Source organism: Enoplosus armatus, chromosome 5 (genome assembly GCF_043641665.1).
Source record: "Enoplosus armatus isolate fEnoArm2 chromosome 5, fEnoArm2.hap1, whole genome shotgun sequence".
Lineage (NCBI taxonomy): Eukaryota > Metazoa > Chordata > Actinopteri > Centrarchiformes > Enoplosidae > Enoplosus > Enoplosus armatus.
This window is the reverse complement of record NC_092184.1, coordinates 24,551,438-24,569,705: the sequence shown is the minus strand read 5'-3', so window position 1 is coordinate 24,569,705 and position 18,268 is coordinate 24,551,438. Positions and strand designations below refer to the sequence as shown.

Below are 18,268 nucleotides of genomic sequence, written 5' to 3'. Positions count from 1 at the left end.
TACGTATGTTTCATTGACCAATACAAAAACATCACATTGCTCATTTTTGGCGTTTTGAAGTCAAAACCATAAAAGCTTGAAAATATTGTCAAACAAACAGAGAGAGCAGTGGAGTTTTTATATATATAAAATATAATATACATGCATTCAATTAATTTCTGTGAAGATGACGACCATATTTAAAGGTTATTTTAGAGGTTTATACCTTTATTTCTGTATTATAAAGCCAGGCTGCTTGAGCTATTAAAACACATGTATGATAGTGAAATTAAAAGAAAGTCATAATACAGACAAAGAATTGTGTTCCTGAGAATATAAGGAAGAATTGTCTGATATATTGCAATATCCACAGGAAATTCTAGGTATTACGTTCACTGTTTAGGTTAATTGTACAGTTAATTGTTCTGTGCTGTTATTGTTTTTTATGCAATGAATATAATGAAATATACATAAAGATATTTCACAATAAGTAGGAAACTTTTTCCCCTTTTTATTATGCAAATTAAAACAGAGAGAAAGTACATAACTGAGGCGTGGAGAGCAGTATCTTGTATTGTGGTGCATGGCAACTGAAGTGTAGAAACCATAGCCAGCTAGCTAACTACTGCTAGCTGAATAACAACAAAAGTATAACCAGAACCAGAACCTTGCAGCAGAAATAAGTTGTAAACCCAACACCTACACATTATCACTTTATAAAGTTGACATGATCAACTTCAGCGAACTGTTGCGTGTTTACACGTCGAGCATTAACGGAGCGACATTAGCTTTCTTTTCTTCATCTCTTCATGCCTTTTATAAAGCACTTTGAATAGCTTTGTTGTTGGAAGGTGCTATACAAATACAAAATACATTTGCCTTTGCCTTCTCTTGTCATTCATTTCTAGGCTTGTTTTGTAAAGCTCTGTTTTGGTCTGCAAAATATCCGGCTCTTTAGCTGCTAAATGCTCCACTATGATCACCAGCTGGCCGCTTGCTTTGTCTGTCTGCCCTTTGGTGCTGGGCAGGTAGCGTACAGCGGGGTTTAGAGCTTTTTGAGCTGAAAGAAGCTAAAAAGCACCGTAGAGCTGAAGGGAACTGCAGAGTCGAATAACAATTCTCTGTGAGTTTGTCACTACGAGGAATCCCTTTCACATACACAGTCATTTAAAATTTTAATTCATATTAATCCTCATATATTTGTATATGACACCCTGAATGCAAACTTTCACTTTTCAGCTCAAACTGCGTGCTCGACTCCTCAAACGAAACTCCTAAAACTAATAAAGCACTGAAGAAGCTCTTTGATTGACAAAATAAATAGAGCCACGCAAGGTTCTGAGTAAGGCCCATCCTGGGGTCATCGCTGCTGAAATGGACTCATCACTCATCACCTCTATTGTGCCATTTTAGCTGTCTGACATTGTCTAGTGATGAAGAGCAGCACTGGCCAGCGGTAGGAGGCAGAGCGTATTTACGTCACAGTCAGTCCAGGCCTGCTGGACTCCATCACTACTACTCCACAGCTGGACTACAGACAAAGACAGACTGAAATCTGACCTGCAACCAGACACTGTAAAGGTTGAGGCTTCTCAAACATTATACTGTTACACTATACTGTGTACTGTCTGGACGTACCGGGACAGCTGCCATCAGAGTGGGCTGCAGGACGCTGGTGTCTCCCTTGCTTCCCTTCTTGATCTTGGTTGACTTTGGGAGGAAAAAAGACGACTTGAAACCTATTTTCCACTGTTTTTTGTTCAACTTTGTGCCATAAAAGGAAAGCATTCATTCATCATTTGACACGACGATACATTTGCTGGTGCTACTAAAAGACCTCAGGCTGATCAATTGATCGGATTCATTTAACAAAATGAGCCGAGCTTCTTAAATGCATTAGCCACAAGAAGTCTGATTCTGATTCTGATAACCAGCCCAGGCTGTACAACAAGGACAGAAGTCTAGGGCAATAGAATTGACTAAAAGAGGTCATCTGGAACATTGGATTCATTAAGTTCATGATAAAATGTCCTGTTTCAGTCTTACTGTACCTGGTCAGCTAGAGTCTGAGGGGAGGAATAGCCGATCCTGCAGCCGTGAGAAACACATACCAGCTCTGCACTGAGCTCCAGCACGTGGGCGAGAGGCAGGTAGCCGATGTAGGTGTCCTCCTCACTGTCAACACAGGGACACTCTTATAAACAGCTGTGAAAGTAATCAGTAGCATCTTAGTTCAGTTCAACACGCTGATTAAACGTATAAATGTAATACAAACCATCACGATCTCTGGAGTCATAAATCATATCATAGCAATCTTTAGAAGAGAAACCCCGGGAACCTCCATCCTTCTCACCCTAACTCACATCCTCCCAGTTTTTTTTTTCCTCCACCCAAGCTGAACTCCCTCCCTCCTGCATTTCCTCTCACCCCCGTCTCGTTCACCAGAGAGAATGTAAACGCTTGTGTTGTGTGACGGCACTAGCTGGCTGACTCATGCTTGTGCACGTGCTCAGTCGACATGGAAGCCTCGACCACGACGTTAAACCCAAAAGAGCATTTGGCATTTTTTTCCTTAAACACAGTGCCATCACACGACCTTACAGCCGACGGTATTTTAGCCAGTGAGGAAGTCAAAGACTATAAAACAGCAGATAAGAGGACGTTAATCTCTTCACTGTGTTGAAATAATGCAATTTAAACAGCTTGTCTCTTCTTCACATACACTGAGCGGAGGCATACATGGATGCTCATTTTGGTCAAGTACAAATATACGACTTTTGCTCTGGATTGTCTTCGGAAACATCACTTCCTCCCAGGCAGCCCACCTCCCACAAAAATCTCCACCAGTCAAATGTCTTGAATTGGTTTAGGTTAAAGGAATAGTTCCAACATTTTGGGACACGCGCTTATTCGTTGTATTGCCAAGAGTTACCACTCTCAGGTCTATGCGCTAAATACGAAGCTAGCAGCCGGTTAGCTTAGCTTAGCATAAAGACTGGAAACAGGGGAACGCAGCTAGCCTGGCTCTGTCCAAAGGTAACAAAATCCGCCTACCAGAAATTTACAAATTCATACCTTATATGTAATTTGTTCAATCTGTACAAAAAACCTATGTGTATTATTGTGTATTATATCTTTGGACTATTTCTTGGCTGGGGGCAGTGACTGCTGACTGAAGGAGCTTTAGCGTTTAGGCTAGCTGTTTCCAGTCTTTATACTAAGCTAAGCTAAGCTAAGCTGCTGGCTGTAGCTTCATATTTTGTGTACAGATGTGAGAGTGATATCAGTTTTCTCATTTAACTTTTAACAAGAAAGTTAATAAGAATTTTTTGATACTAGTGCGAATAAGATATCTGTTTTGGTACTGATATGAAAATAATAACTTTTTATTTAAATAATACCTTGCCTTGAGGAATATAAACATGTTTTTCTACTAAATCTTGTTTTGATTTAACAAAATGAAGTCAGACTACTAAAATGTTAATTGCTGAGTAACACAAGCAGCCATACAGGAACCTTGCCTAAAACCAAAAATTCAGTTTAAATTGACAAAACTGTTGATCTATCTGATCAAAGAATGTGTAAACTAGATCACAAATCTGACCAGACATTGTTGGAAATGTGTTGCATGTATACAGCCATACTGTACAAGTGGGAAAAAAAGTCCCTCATGCATATATCACAGTTCCTAGTGTGTGACGTATGGTTTTTAGTGGTGAGTTGGTGTTGCCTACCACAGGTTGGGTATCCGCTCGGCCATGCCCGTGATGCCAGCGATGATGTTGCTATGGGAGATCATGACGCCCTTCGGTACGCCCGTGGATCCGCTGGTGTACATGATGACCGCGATGTCTGAAGGCAGCGGCTTCTTGCGCTCTCGTGCTGCTGTAATGTGAACAGAGAGAAAACACACACACACACACATACACGAGCCGATTACGACAGAACTGCATCACAGTAAACACACTAAACAACACACGCTAAACTGTAACAGCCATGCACAAAAATGCATCCATGTTTATACAATCTTGCAATAAAAGCAATAGCCTCCGTCTGTCCAAGTCTTGCATGTGTGCAGGACAAACAGTGTCTGAGAAAAGCAAATGCAGTGGGTGTCAAAGGCCAAGGACATATTTGAAAGTGTCTGTAATTCAGTAGAGTCGGCGTAAAAGTTCAAACACATGGATGGAAAATAATCAGCTGTGATATTAAACAGTCCAAAGCGGAGTTTGTGTCTGACTGCTGGCCAACAAACACCATCTCCACTCTGTTACTCATCTCTCCTCTTTCATCTCATCTTCCTCCCACTCTCTTGCTCTTTCTTCTTTTGTCCTTCCTCTTTAATCTGGTTCTTTATTCTCTCTGAGTTTACACAAGGCCAGGGGCTGTGTTGGTGTGTTCCAGGAGGTCCAGTGTGAGTATCAGTGATTTTGAAAGCTTATCAGACGCCAAAATGCTGCACAGCGATGTATAACACTATGAAACAGGATTTTACAACTCCAGAAAGTTATCACCGCAGTAACTGTTATTTGTCGTTGCGATGGTCGTGAGGTAAACAGTACAAATACATTGTTGTTGCAAAGTAAGCCATCAGGAATGTGCGATTGCATGTATTTGACTGGCCAATGCAGCGGCTTTTTCCCATGATTTCCGTTGCTGTTGTTGCATGAAGTTACACAGTTGATGGACTGTTTGCATCATTGTCTGCTCACAATCAGGGGCATCTTATCAAGACCAAGAAAGGTTGTGGTGTTTGAGTGTCTTTTGAAATCATAGCTAGGAGATATGAGATATGAGACAGTTGCACGTCTGAATGTCATGCCTTCTGATCCCTGTCACGGAGCCCCTGTCTGAATAAATAAGTAATGATCAAATCAGTTTAAAAACCAGGCTCGCAGCGGCGTACTCTTCATGTGGGACATGAGAGAGCAGTCTTGTTTTTCCTCGGTTCAGCATTTTGTAGAACACAAACAGAGCTAAGACGTCCGAGCGCAGCAGGCCCCAAAAAACCAAACAGAGGATGAAGGGGGGCTTAAAGGAGAGGAAGGGAGAGTAAAGTACATTACAGCCACAGGGGGAAGGCCTCTCTTCTTCCTCTTACTCAGATTCGAGGCGTGTAGGAGTGTGCGCTCTGAGAGTTGATGTCATGTGAAGTTAACAGTGCTGTGTGTAAACATGACCCTCCCCTACATCCCAGTGCTCCATCCTCCCTTCCTAAAGCTACTTCCTTCCCTCTTTATCTGCACATGACACTACCAGCATCTCTTGTTTGGGGTCAGTCAGTTCAAGGGGCCACAATAAATGGCAAAGAGGGGGCGAAGAGTTTTCCTCATCCATCCAATCCGCTAACTGAATAAGCATCATATCGACCTTCATCTGACACAGATGTGAGCGTTTCCTCATTCACATGACCTAATGGGACTGATACCAATCCGCCCCCACCCTCCTACCCCAAGAAAACCCCTCCATGACCATCCCATTTAGAGCGGGACTATCTGTTACTAACTTTTACGCTACGCTACTAAAACAACAGAGATGCACATTATTGAACTCGGGTGAAGCTTTGATAAGTGGAGGTTATATTTCTGATATTGTGTCTTTCGGTTTAGGTGTAAAAATGGCCTTCCAAGGCATGTGTCAAGAAAACATTTAACATCTGCCTTAAAGCTGCTTTAATCAATATTTGTATACAAAGAATGGATCAAATGGGTATTTCTTCATTTGAAGAACTTTTTTAAAACATAGTTCTATCAATTAAATAGTTTTATGTGGCTAAATGTTTTAAAACTGCCCTCACAGGAGTGAACTCAGTACTTAAATCAGTATATATACACACACTCACACACACACACACACACACACACAAGCTTACCATACTCAGGCCTGACTCCCAGCTTCTGAACGGCAGCCATGTTGTGGACACTGATGCCACGCGGGTAGCCGGGCCATGAGGTCGGTGTGTTGTCCACTACGATGATATGCTGCAGCCTCGGAACTTCAATTAGGATCGCCTGACACACACACACACACACACATATTATGACAAGTATACACATGTTGTGGACACATGATGAAGACCAGGTTTCTTCTTAGACTAACATCATCTTCATCAGTATTTGGGCTGAGAGGGGCTGAGTGAGAGGAAGCAGAGGAGCTGTGTTTATGTTACCGTGATAAAAGGAGAGATGAATTGGCAGAGCACCATTTGTCTTTGAGGACGGTGCTTAACATCCAGTTGTTCTTATGTAAAGAGTTTGTAGACTGAGATGAAGGCAAATGTCTCTCAAAATGTAACCCTCCCTCTATCACAGCCAAATACTCAAGTGGACTGTTTGTCCGTGCCCAAATACTGCTGCTTGCCTCGAGCTTTGTGTCACATGTCCTATTGTGTTTAAATGCGTGTAGAGAATAATATCACATTTTCAGCGTACGTTTGTGTGTATTATTCTGACCTTGAGTCTGGTCTCCAGGAGCTCTCTGCTGGTGATGATGTGGGTGACCTGAGTCTCGTTCAGCCCGTGAGCAATGGCTGGACCTCCCAGTGTGGAGTAAAGGGTGACCACTGTAACACACACCCATAACAAAAATGAAAAAAAATTAAAAAGAATATTATCAAAAATGAAATGATTGAAATATTTTTTTTTTTTTATGTCTTTACCAAATTAGGCTGCTCTAATTTTGACTGTTTTATTGTTTTATTGTAATTCTGCTGGGCTGCAACTTCACTATTACAAAAATACATAAATACATATAAATCAATGGCACTAGGTTACAGTAAATCAAAACAATGGAAAAACTAGGGTTCCTGGTTATAAGTCAAACTTCTTGGAAGAAACAGACTCTGACGACTTTTTTTCTGGGATCTGACTCACTGTCTGCAGTGACTGAGATATCTGTGTGCCTTTTCCCAAAATGTCAGCCAGATGTCGAAGCCAAATTCAAGGGAAGTGTCACCAAACTAACCCTTAGGATTTTAAGGCCGATGGGTAGAGATAGAAATGCCTCTGTTAGCCTTAAAATGTCCTGTTTTACTGTTTTTACTGCTATAGCTGGTTTTGTGTTGACTCTATTTCTGGTATGTTCTGAAGTGGTACTTAGTGGTGGTGATGCTACATGGATAAATCAACAGAAATAGGACTAAATATCTACATTTGTGAATAAATAGTAATCCAATCATCCAGACTACATGAATAAATTGTATTTCTTGAAACTGATCTGTGTGTGTGTGTGTGTGTCACATAGACAGTGAAGCATGTGTGGAGATGGACAATGTACGTGCACTCTGTCTGCACCGCTCAGCCCCTCCCACACTGATGACATCATCAGGCACCTCAAGAGGCCTCGGTGCAGCCTCTCAGCCAATGGGACGCAAGCTCTCACTGCCTGATAAGCTCTTTTGGGGATATAAACAGCATTGGTAAGTGAGGGCGTCAGCGTGTTATGACTGAGTGCATATGTCTGATGGAGCGCTGGTATGCGTGCTTGCTTACATGCGTCCAGAGTTTGATGCTTCCAGTGTCTTCCACATCCCACAGTACCTTTTAGATTACACTTCACAGAGGAGATAGACTGCGGACACCCGAACGTCGCACCCATATGTGATTGTTGAACACGTCTCTCCAAAACCATGGGCTTTCATACAGCCTGGCTGCAGGGATTTGCTCCCATTCAGCCCCTAGAGCATTAGTTAAGTTCAACACTGACGTTGGGTGATGAAGGTCTGGCTCGCAGTTTGTGTTCCAGTTTATCCCAAAGGGTGCTGGATCAGTGCAGGACAGTCAAGTCCTTCCTGCACCTGGCAGGTGACACAGAGGCGCATGTCAGGCGCCTGGTGTCGGGCCGGCAGTGCAGCGGAGACTGAGACTGAGACTGAGACTGACCGAAACTGAACTGAACTTTTCTCCCAAAATTCCAAAAAGTTTGCATTTTTTTTCCCTGACTTTGCTGTTCTGGTTATGTGACGGCCAGAGGAAGAGAAGTGAAAGGGAGAGGAGAGCAAGGTGACAGGAGGAAACAACAGAAGATAGACTCATAGAGAGAGAGTAACACAGTCTTTAACCCCCTACACTGACACAGACACAGGAGTTTATGGGACAGGGCTTAGTGACATCACATTCTTGCGTCATGGAGCTCCAATACTTCCTGCTCTGCTACTGTGTGTGTGTGTGTGTGTGTGTGTGTGTGTGTGTGGATGAGGGCCATGACACCTCCAGCCGTGAGATCTAAACACTAGATTGGGCCCCAGCTTGACACGAACACCCACACCATCGCACACGACTCACTACAAGTCATTCTAACAGAGAAAAGTCCCACACAGTTTGTGAGATCTTCAGCCTCGCGTTAACTTGGTCACTCCGGGTCTCGGGAGTCAAATTTCCTCGACTCCACGGAGGAACGCGTAATCCTTCAACTGAAACTAAAATCTGGAGTTATGAGGTTGTTATATGACAACGGCAGCATGTTGAGAATGTAACTGCTGATTATTTATAGTTATTTAAGTCACACATATGACAAGTGCATAGAACTCACAAATGATGAGCACATTTGCCTTTTGACAAAGAGGCAATATACAGTAAATGAACAATGTACACACACACACACACACACACACACACACACACACACACACCAAGTGTTTGAGTTCACTGGGGGCCTTTGGCTGACTCCTTGATGCCTCTGTCAACATCAGATGTTCACGTAGACTCTTTCACCCCTCTTCTGACGCCATCAGCCCTCACTTCTCTTCCTCTCTTCCCTCCCTCCATCGCTCTCTCCAACCTTTAACTCCTCTCCACCCCCCCCCCCCCCCCCCCACTATGTATTATCCACTGCCCCAGGCTTTCCACTGTCCCAGTGTTTGTGTTTGCAATAGAGAAAGATGCTTCATAAAGATGCTTTATTGGCCCGTACTTGCTGCGTATTTTCAAAGCGTGACAGTTTAATGGAGCATCAACTAAAGCACACAGGGGAAATAAAGGGTCCTTCAAGGACAATCTGAAAGATTTAATGAACTCAAAGTGCTGCTGCGGATGCTCATGGTAAGGAAAGCAATCTTTGCTACAGAAAATATTAAAGAGTAAATCAGAATCCCTCAGTGCAAAAAGCTGCTGCTGCACTGCTCTTTATAGGTTGCAAGAACATTTAAAGCCTCTCTGTGGTTTACAGCGTCGACTCGTCCTTCAACATTAACATCACAAACATAAACAGCTCTTTCTTTTATTCAAAAGGAACATATCGCAGATTTTCTTTACTTTTATCTAAAGTAATCCTGCGGTTTTTTTTTTTAATGGCACAGTTCTTCTCATGTTCCCTGTAACAATCAGCCTTGTGCTATGTTAAATGATTCATCCGGACCGGGTCACCTGAACAAACCAAGAAGTATTTTGGGCTGACAGGTACAGCATTTAACACTTCTGATTAGTTTCTTCATAAAAGTGATGGCTACTGTGATACAAGCGGATAAGAACCATCTTCCTGTACAAAAGAAGCCTTTTTGTTAAGAGTACAACCAACGTATAAGCGGCGACGCTGCACATGTATAAAATAAAAATGCACCGTTGTCAGTAGCTGAGTGCGTTTCCTTCACAAGAAAATGAAACAGAGAAAAAAAAAAAAAAGCAGTGAAGGAGGAGAAATGGGACACTTATATAACAGCAAAGCAGAAGGGACAAATTGACCTTCTTCTGTCTCAGCTGGGCCCTGCATGTTACAAGTTGTCCACAGCAAACATTAACATGTCCACACACACACCAACAGAAACGGCTATAAATCAGCTTAATTCAGACACTTTTGGAAGATGCTCAGTGGGAAAGACCACACAGAAGAGACCAGTACAGAACAAGCTAAACTCAAAGTACACTGCAGTGTAAAGGACAGATTTACGTCTCTGCTGCTGCCATTAGTGGCCATCGTTTTCAAAAATACTCTTTTAAACTAAAAGAAAGATTTTCAAGCATTAATTCCTATAAAAAAGTAAGACTATAATAATATTATTACACCACTGACTCAATGGAAATACACGTCTCCAGGGATTTCAGTGTTTTCTAGACTTTTTTAGTAGAATGTCTGAAACCGAATATAGACCGTCGAAAGAAAGTGTATAATATAAAAACTAGAGCTGCACTATTAGCTGATTAATCGATCAGTCGGCTGACAGAAGATTATTCTGCAACAATTTTGATAATCGACTAATCATTTAAGTGATTTTTCAAGCAGGAAATGCTTGAAAACGACAAAATTACAACATATGCCAAACACACGCAAAGAGCCGAGACAGAGCAGAGAAGTGGATGTGACAGAAACACATGATCCACCGTTACTGCAGCGTATGTTTAAGCCCTTTTCATGAGGTATTAACATTAATTGTCCACCCTCCATTCTGTATTTCTGCATCCATACTCACAGACATCCTGGACTTACATCGGAAGTTGTACATGAAGCAGGCCTGGGCAGCGATGATCCACTCGGCACGTGTCTCACAGAAGATGGCGATGTTGTTTTTTGGCCGTTGACCCAGTGATGCCAAACCGCTGCCCAGCTGGGACGCTGCCGTGAGGACTTCCTCATAGGAGAGCCAGCAGTACTCACCCAGAACCACCTGCAGGGGGGAGAGAGGGGAGTGGGCGGGTGTGAGAGAGAAGTACAGTGACGTTTTGTTGGTGATGAAGGAAAGGGGGAATGAAAAAAGGTACCAAGGTCCACGTATGCAGTGTTCCAAGTCATTACAATTAAACGTCCGGTACCCAGTGTTCATTAACAAAGAACTTCTTCCTCTTCTGCTGTCATTCTCACACACATTTCATGGTCGTCATCTGCATGTGAAGAAGATAAACACAAGCTTCTGGATATACTCTTCAACACTCACACACTGATGACATACAGTGAAAGGCCACAAACGCACGTAGGAGCTTCCTGTATGTATCAGTGAGGTTATACTGGCTCCTAAAGGTTAATACATGGAAGTGCACACAGAAATGATGACTATACAGCACTGTTTTCCACTTGTGGGAAACAATAGCAAGGAGCTAAATAGTTAAGACACGTTCTCTTGCAGCAATAAGTATTTCAACAGCGGGGTTTAAATGGATCAGCAGGATCAGGCTGTTGGGATTAGTGGGGTAATCCAGAGGTAACGTCAAAGTTAGAAAACTCCTGAGACTCCTGCAGGCAGCGTGCAAACTCCAAAACATACAGCAAGCAAAGTGTTCTGCTTGGGTAAAGTTTACACTGAATGCTGATGTAACTTTGTTTGTATAAATTAGTACATTTTCTAAAAGCTAATAGATGACATAGTCGCAAAACACGCTACATGTAGCCTACAAGTTAGCACCAAAACTGTCTGTTCTTCGCCAGAATGCGACTTCTTTTTCATTCAAATACCAATCTCTCCGTCCTGTCTCCCTTGTTTTAAAGCATTTTTCATCCCATATTCATACTTTGCTCTCCCCTCTCTTAACATTTGTAAAGTCAATGGAATTTAGGTCGTCTAAAAGAATAACAAGCTGTCAGCCGAACGAGTAACAATGAGAATAACCATTTCATTTAAACTTTGGAAATAGTACAAGAGGCTTTTCTAGCAAGAGGGTCGAGAGAAAGTCACAGAAGAACGGCTGAGATATTGCTGAGTAGAGCTAGCTTAGAGCTCGCCTCGCTCTCTAGTTCAAGTGAGGACTGCTGACAATTTAAACAATGCCATTTTGATCAGAGGGAGGGACACAAATGCCTTGAAACCGATGTCCAACCCTGGTTGTGCAGTCTTTCATTCTGTCACTCATCCCACCTTGCTTTTAAAAAACTAATTTGCCATAATGTTGGGGATCTCTTTCATACTACAGTATAGATCCCCAAGCAGACACAAATTAGAGGATAAGTCTGATAATATTCTATGTTTTTCTTATCATCAACAAAAAACCCCACTGATCCTCCTGACATGTCCGTGTAGCCAAAGCCTGATAAATCTTATTCCTCTGTGCCTGGAGCTCCACTGTGAATGGGCCACACCGTTGCACTGGGTGACATGTTCCTTCAATCCTGAGTCAATCTGTCCTGGAGCTGGAAATACTCACTAGCACTTAAAAACAGTCCCCTGCTGTAAATGCATGTCTTCAGTGGGAACAAATGGGCCTGGGGCTGAAAGCCACCACTGATACAGTTTTATATGGTCGGGCCTTTATTGGTGGTAATTTAGTATTATCTATGCTAAATGCAGAGGAGATAGTATTTGTAAGAATTACACCTAGGATTAGAGTAATCCTTCTTATTCTGCACATTCTATGTAGCACAATAACAAGCGAATGGAAATAGTTAAATTAGGCATTCCTTACTTTGCTGGGTATTTCTTGGAGTTACTCAAGGGCCTTACTGCCGTAATCCAGCACAACCTCTAATGTTGTGTTTAATGTCCCTTTTACACTTACTTCTATTTGATTTCTTACTATCTTGCTGTTTCTATGACCACACTTTACCTTCTTGAACACCTTCCCGTTGCTCTGTCGCTCGTCCTCCTCGCTGATCACCTCCCTCATCCCCAGACAGTCTCTGTGTGGGAACCTCATGGCAGCGTACTCAAACATCTTATCCAGGGTGTCCACGCCGGGGTGCAGCGACGTCACCAACCTCTTTGTAGCGCTCACCGCTCGGTAGGGTCCCTGGGGACGTCCCAGCACCGAGCGGGCCTTCGCTCTCTTGGCTCGCTCCTCCTCGGAGCCGTAGAAGCCCCCGTCAGGTCGGGAGACCCAGCTGAGGATGTAGGACGGTAGGAGGGTGATGACAGTGTAGATCCATACCATGAGGTGGAAGAGGAGCAGCAGCATCGGGTTCAGGTCCTCCTTCAGCTTCATCTTGGTGGAAAATAGCATTAATAACGAAATAACACATTGACATTAACCTGGCATTAGAGAAACAAGTGACATTCACTTCCTGTTTATTGTTAAACTAGTTTCAAAATGAGATTATACATGTACTTCTAATGAGCCTTAAAGTACAGCAATCTCATTCAGAAACTGAAACAATGAGTCACATGTGCTCACAAAAAGCAGAAGAGATATTTTGTTATTGGCAAGCCACGGTGTGACAAATAGACCGGCTCTGTGTTTCAAATGTTCCTTCTCTTCCCTGCAGCCCCCGTATCCAGTGCACTCGCTGAGAAAACAGCATGAATACAGCACGAGCAACTGTTGGTGTCACGCACTGTCAGAGGCAAAGAGACAAAGAAAAAAGAGAGAAGAAAGTGCAGAAAAGAAACGGGAAAAGACCGTCTCTAACAGACGTGAACGACGCCGAGTGCGAGATGGTATACAAGAGCTTTCTGAATGAGCGTCTGGGAGTGTGTGTGCGACAGCCGACGAGCCACTAGACAGAGATCAGTGTTTTCTATAAAACCCTCTTTCTTTTAACAAAGACATGAAAGTTATTAAATGTTAAATTTGTCTAAACACAAGTAACAACACACGCAACAACTCTGCCAAGTAAAAACTGACCAGGGAGGTTCATTTCACTGGTTGTTGTAGCTAATCTCAGTTTAAAGATCCCCTCTAGACAGATTTTAAGACGCGTATAAATGTTCTGCTTTGAATAATACTTTGTGTTTTCCACAAATCAGTTTAAATAACAAGTAAAAATCTCTCTACACACACGTCATTCTGCACAGTGAAGCACAGACATCCAAGTCAAGTAACAATAAGCAAAACATATTTTTGAGCGGAGGGGGAGCTTCAATTATATTAATCATATTGGATTTAGACATGTAATTGTGATGTAAGATTCACGAATCTGTAAAAGAAAATCAATAGTATTGTGATATTGTGCATGGAAATATTGTATTGATACACAGATGCCAAAAATCGATCTTATAAATGATTAATATTGCAAATACAAAGTTGCTGAAGGGGATGCATTTTGTGAGGGATCCCATTTTGTGAGATGAACAGACTGAACATTTTATCTTATTAAATAAAACAATACATGTTTGTTTTCCGTTGGGGACGGAATAAAGATAATAAATCGGAATAAAGATAATAAATCTCAATATATTTTATCACAATACTCAGCATATCCCAAAATGTTTAAAATCGCAATATCATATCGTATCATGACTTAAGTATTGTGATAATATCGTGATTCCCACCCCTATTTATTGCCAGCCCTAGACGGGTGTCCCATACCCTTAGAGATACCACATAGTGATTATTAATGATTAATATGACTATTATTATTGAGCTGAGCACAACTGCAAAAGTGCTTCTCTTGCAACTGAGAGAGCTGAGCCTCTTCATTATCACAAGCCCTATCAGACATTACAAGATTTCTGGATAATAAGGTTCTTAAACTGCCATTTGAGGCCACCAGCATGAGAAGTAACCATAATGCGTATTGACATTTCTACTCAGTCACATCAACGGTCTTTGCAATTATGCAGCAAAAAAACAAAACAAAACAAGCACGCAAACGACGCAGATACAACAGTCTATTCTAGCAGCAGTAATTCATTATTCATATGAGGGAGAGGCTCATCTAGCTCCCCCGAAGCACCACATCCTTCCTCTCCCAAAACTGACACACACCATACACACTTGACTCCCGAATACACTCATCCCTCAAGTGTCCCTTTGAGACTCATAAATAAATCAAAGATTTTACCAGCAGTGCTCTCCCAGACTACCATCTGTTCCCTGTGGGATCCTCTACAGAGCCGTTGTTCTGCTCGGTGTCTTGTTGCCTAGCCTGGGTGCCTTGCTTCATCAAAGGACGCCACAGCTTACCAAAACTGCACCCTGGTGGAACAGATGCTTTACCCCATCGCCCGCTATCATCCGCTGTTTGCTTGTTGGTTTAACTGTCTCTGGCAATTCCTATTTATTTTTTATTTTTAGCAGAAAGTGAAGGTCGATGAAATGGAGGGCACAGAGGAGGCGTGTGATGAACTGGGGTGAACAAACTATCAGGCTAGAGGAGAAGAATCAACAGAGCATGATGCTGGAAGACTTCAACTTCTTTAACGAAAGTTTGTTGAAGACGATGAACAGAAGGTTTAGGTCTGCTGTGAAAAATATTAGGCTGGGAGAACAGCTTTAAATGCACCCACGATTTGACTGACATGCTTGTGTTTTCTTGACTAACAGCTCAATAACTGGGTTTCTCATTTTCAATTTCATATCGGCTATCAAAGCTTTTCATTTTTCCCTCGACTCCGAACGCTCATATAACCGTGTTCCCCCGTGGAGACCGCTGAAAATCATCATCATCATTTTTCATTATGTCAGGATATTATCTCCTGCAAATACGTTCGGTAAACAGAAAGTTAACCGACAGTGTTGAGGAGTGGTTACTATAGATCGAATCTGAGGACACTTAAGAGAGATTTAACAAAAGACGGGTTAAAATCAGGGGAGCGTAGGTCGAAATATCCCGACCCTTTTCTCCCTAATATGGGTCAAACTCTGGAAACACTGGACCCTAGATTTCCCATAATGCAACCTCATAACGTCTTTTGTTAGACCCTCCTTACCCTGAGTGGTAAACACCCACGCCTTCCAAACTCAGTTTGTAACCCAGTTACAAATTTGAAGTATCAACCTCCATCCAAGATCTTTTCATCCTCTGGAAAGCTCCCTTCAGAGCCACAGAAGACGTCATGTTCTCACAGGTTTACTCTAAAACTGATTAATTCTCTGTCAAACGACCAACTAATCATTTCACCGCTACGCCATGATTACGTATGTTACGTATGACGTAACGGTGGGGAGTGCTATTGTGTGCAGAGCCAGGTAACACTGGGGCAGAGAGATAAGGTGATGCCGTCACGGAGGGGAGGATTTGTTGGAATTGTGAATGTCTGCTAAGCTTTGCACAAATAACAATGGAGATCCACCTGTAACCGAACTGCTTTGCCATAAACATGCATCTGCGTGAGTAGAACATCAGTCATAATTGCCTGTAATTTCTTCCTTTTCGTTGATACGCATCACTTGCAGCCCTGATTAGCCATTAACCGACCAGAGGAAGGAAGTCCAACCCTGGGCTTTCTGAAAGACCCAACCACACACAAACTGACAAACAAGACCAACTCCTCTCTGTCTCTGTAAAAGGCCAAGACCCTAATTTGCACCATAGCAACACACAAGCAAGTCTGACTCTAATCTCTTACCTTTAACAGTAAGAAACGGGTAGTTGCAAAATGTAGACTAGTAGTTGCGGAATGGGTAGCTTTATGTAACAAGCAGGCGCTTTGCAGGCAGCATGCACTCACTGGATTAATTGAGTAATATTGTGACAGTTGATGTAGTGGTGGGGTGAGCAGGCGCGTGTGTGTGCGTGTGTGTGAGGGAATCATTGCTTCCTCAAGAGATTGTGTGAATGGGGTCTTTTGTGTGCCGACGTCATCGTGCTTTCACCCACTCAGCTAAGCAGGCAGGCTGAACTCCTGCAGAAAGTTCAACATGGCCATTGTGGTGAGGCGACGCACAAACACACGACTCGGTCCCAAGGGTCAGACTGTGTGTGTGTGTGTGTGTGTGTGTGTGTGTGAAACAGAAAGGGGAGATGTATGTGGTGTGTTTGTGCATGTGCGTGGGCGTGTGTGTGGGGGTGCAGGACAGATTTGCACACATGAGGTGTATTTGTCCATTTCAATTAGTGACATAATCAAAAGCTTGCAAAACCACTGAAGAGTTTTAAGTATGATTTCATTGAGAGTGAAAGCACAAAACACAATTGGTTGGATTATGTGGATCAGACTGCAGCTTTTCTCTGCTTTTGTGTGCACATGGTGACACAAGCTACTGGCCGACATGCCGGTCACAACCTATTCCTTTCTCTACTGTCAGCTCTCTTAATGCTTCTGACTGACGTTTATGGTTATTTATACCACAGCTAAGTCAATAAGAAGTATCTGATTCTGTTTAAAGCAAGGTGAAATAAGTAAAGTAAATAAAAAAACAAGAAAACTTTTACTCTTTTCACTCATCCCCCAGCAGACTCATGAATGTATTTACTTGAAATATGTTTTAAAACACCATAATAATGCAGACTTGTGTGACTTCTGAGAAATATGGCTACCAGGGAGAAAGAGTGTGCGTCTAATCACATCGGACCATCCCTGCCAGACAATAGCATCTCTGTCTGTAGGTGCAGGAGCACTCGAATGGACCTGCATCACTTGATAAGCGTCGCCACATTCCAGCTCACTTCAGCTGTGCAAATAGATCCTAAGGTTGTAAAAGTTAGTGTTAAGATTGTTGTGAGGCATCACAGATTCTCACTGGTTTGACTGAAACACATGCTGTTATTTCTGGTGAAGAAATACACAACAACAAAAAAAGTGTGAAGATGTTTAGAAAAGTTCACTTCCATGTAAAAAAGAAATGTATATATATATATATATGTGCATTATATGAGCTAGTGAGCATGCTCAAATGCAGAAATACTGAAAACCACATGACACTTATGAATCATTCCTTAAATCTATTAAAGCTTAATAATGCGAACAAAAGACTCGCGACATATTGTGGGATTTAGATGTCGTTAGCATTACAGTGGTCTCAGCGAAGACCCGCAGACGTTCAAGCTAGCGGGCGTGAAGAACCCCGCAATGGCTACATAACTTCCGGTCTACAATTTCAAAATAAATAATAACGAGACATTTTTGACTACTGCGAATTTAATCTACGGCAAGACAATATTTAAAAGCACTGGACATACGAGGTAAGAAGATATAGCCTTGTAATTAACAGCTAAATTGTCATTTAATCACGATGCCCTTTGAACAGCACATACATCCATATCCTCAGTTCTCAGCATATGAAGTTAGTTACTCACTCCCTCTCTATTCTCGACACTTTTAAGTTAGCTAGCCAGTAGCCGGGGCAGCTAGCAAGGAGCTAGCAAGAAGCTAACGTGCTACATTCACGACAACATGGAATAAACTCATCACCGAGGGAGCCCAGAAAGTCTCTTTAATTTTTTTTTAAGAACAATTAGGTTCGTTACTTCCAGAATCGCCTCTGTCTATCTTCGGCAACTTGACACAACTGCAGCATCCCGCACATCTGGGTATAAACGCGCATCACAGACCGGCACCTAAACGACAAAGACGCCGAACTGTTACCTGTGAATGTGTCAGGTTGTCCCGGCTACAGCGGCAGAGTCTCGTGGTCACGCCCTGTGCGAAACAGCGAATGAATTCATCCACCGGCTCTGATCTAAACGTTGATAACGCACTCTGCCATCGGAGCCCGGAAGTGACACGTGCGTCGTGTTGTTGTGCGAGGATGGATGGCGGGTTGGGACGAGG

The 18,268-nt window shown here is 42.5% G+C and overlaps 1 protein-coding gene across 3 annotated transcripts in view; it reads right to left on the bottom strand.

Moving 5' to 3' along the window:
* acsl3a (acyl-CoA synthetase long chain family member 3a) overlaps nt 1-18,268 on the bottom strand; it is a 28,662-nt gene that overhangs the window by 6,365 nt on the left and 4,029 nt on the right. The window contains exons 2-8 of one of the 3 annotated variants that reach the window (XM_070905265.1): nt 12,444-12,826; nt 10,399-10,576; nt 6,432-6,541; nt 5,852-5,990; nt 3,714-3,864; nt 2,031-2,154; nt 1,618-1,689 (exon numbers count right to left, since the gene is read on the bottom strand). In XM_070905265.1, coding sequence (XP_070761366.1) covers nt 1,618-1,689; nt 2,031-2,154; nt 3,714-3,864; nt 5,852-5,990; nt 6,432-6,541; nt 10,399-10,576; nt 12,444-12,818 — 1,149 coding nt within the window. In that variant the 5' untranslated portion in view covers nt 12,819-12,826. Of the gene's footprint in view, nt 1-1,617; nt 1,690-2,030; nt 2,155-3,713; nt 3,865-5,837; nt 5,991-6,431; nt 6,542-10,398; nt 10,577-12,443; nt 12,827-18,268 lie in introns of those variants that run through there. The other 2 variants (XM_070905263.1, XM_070905264.1) reach the window with 2 other exon arrangements.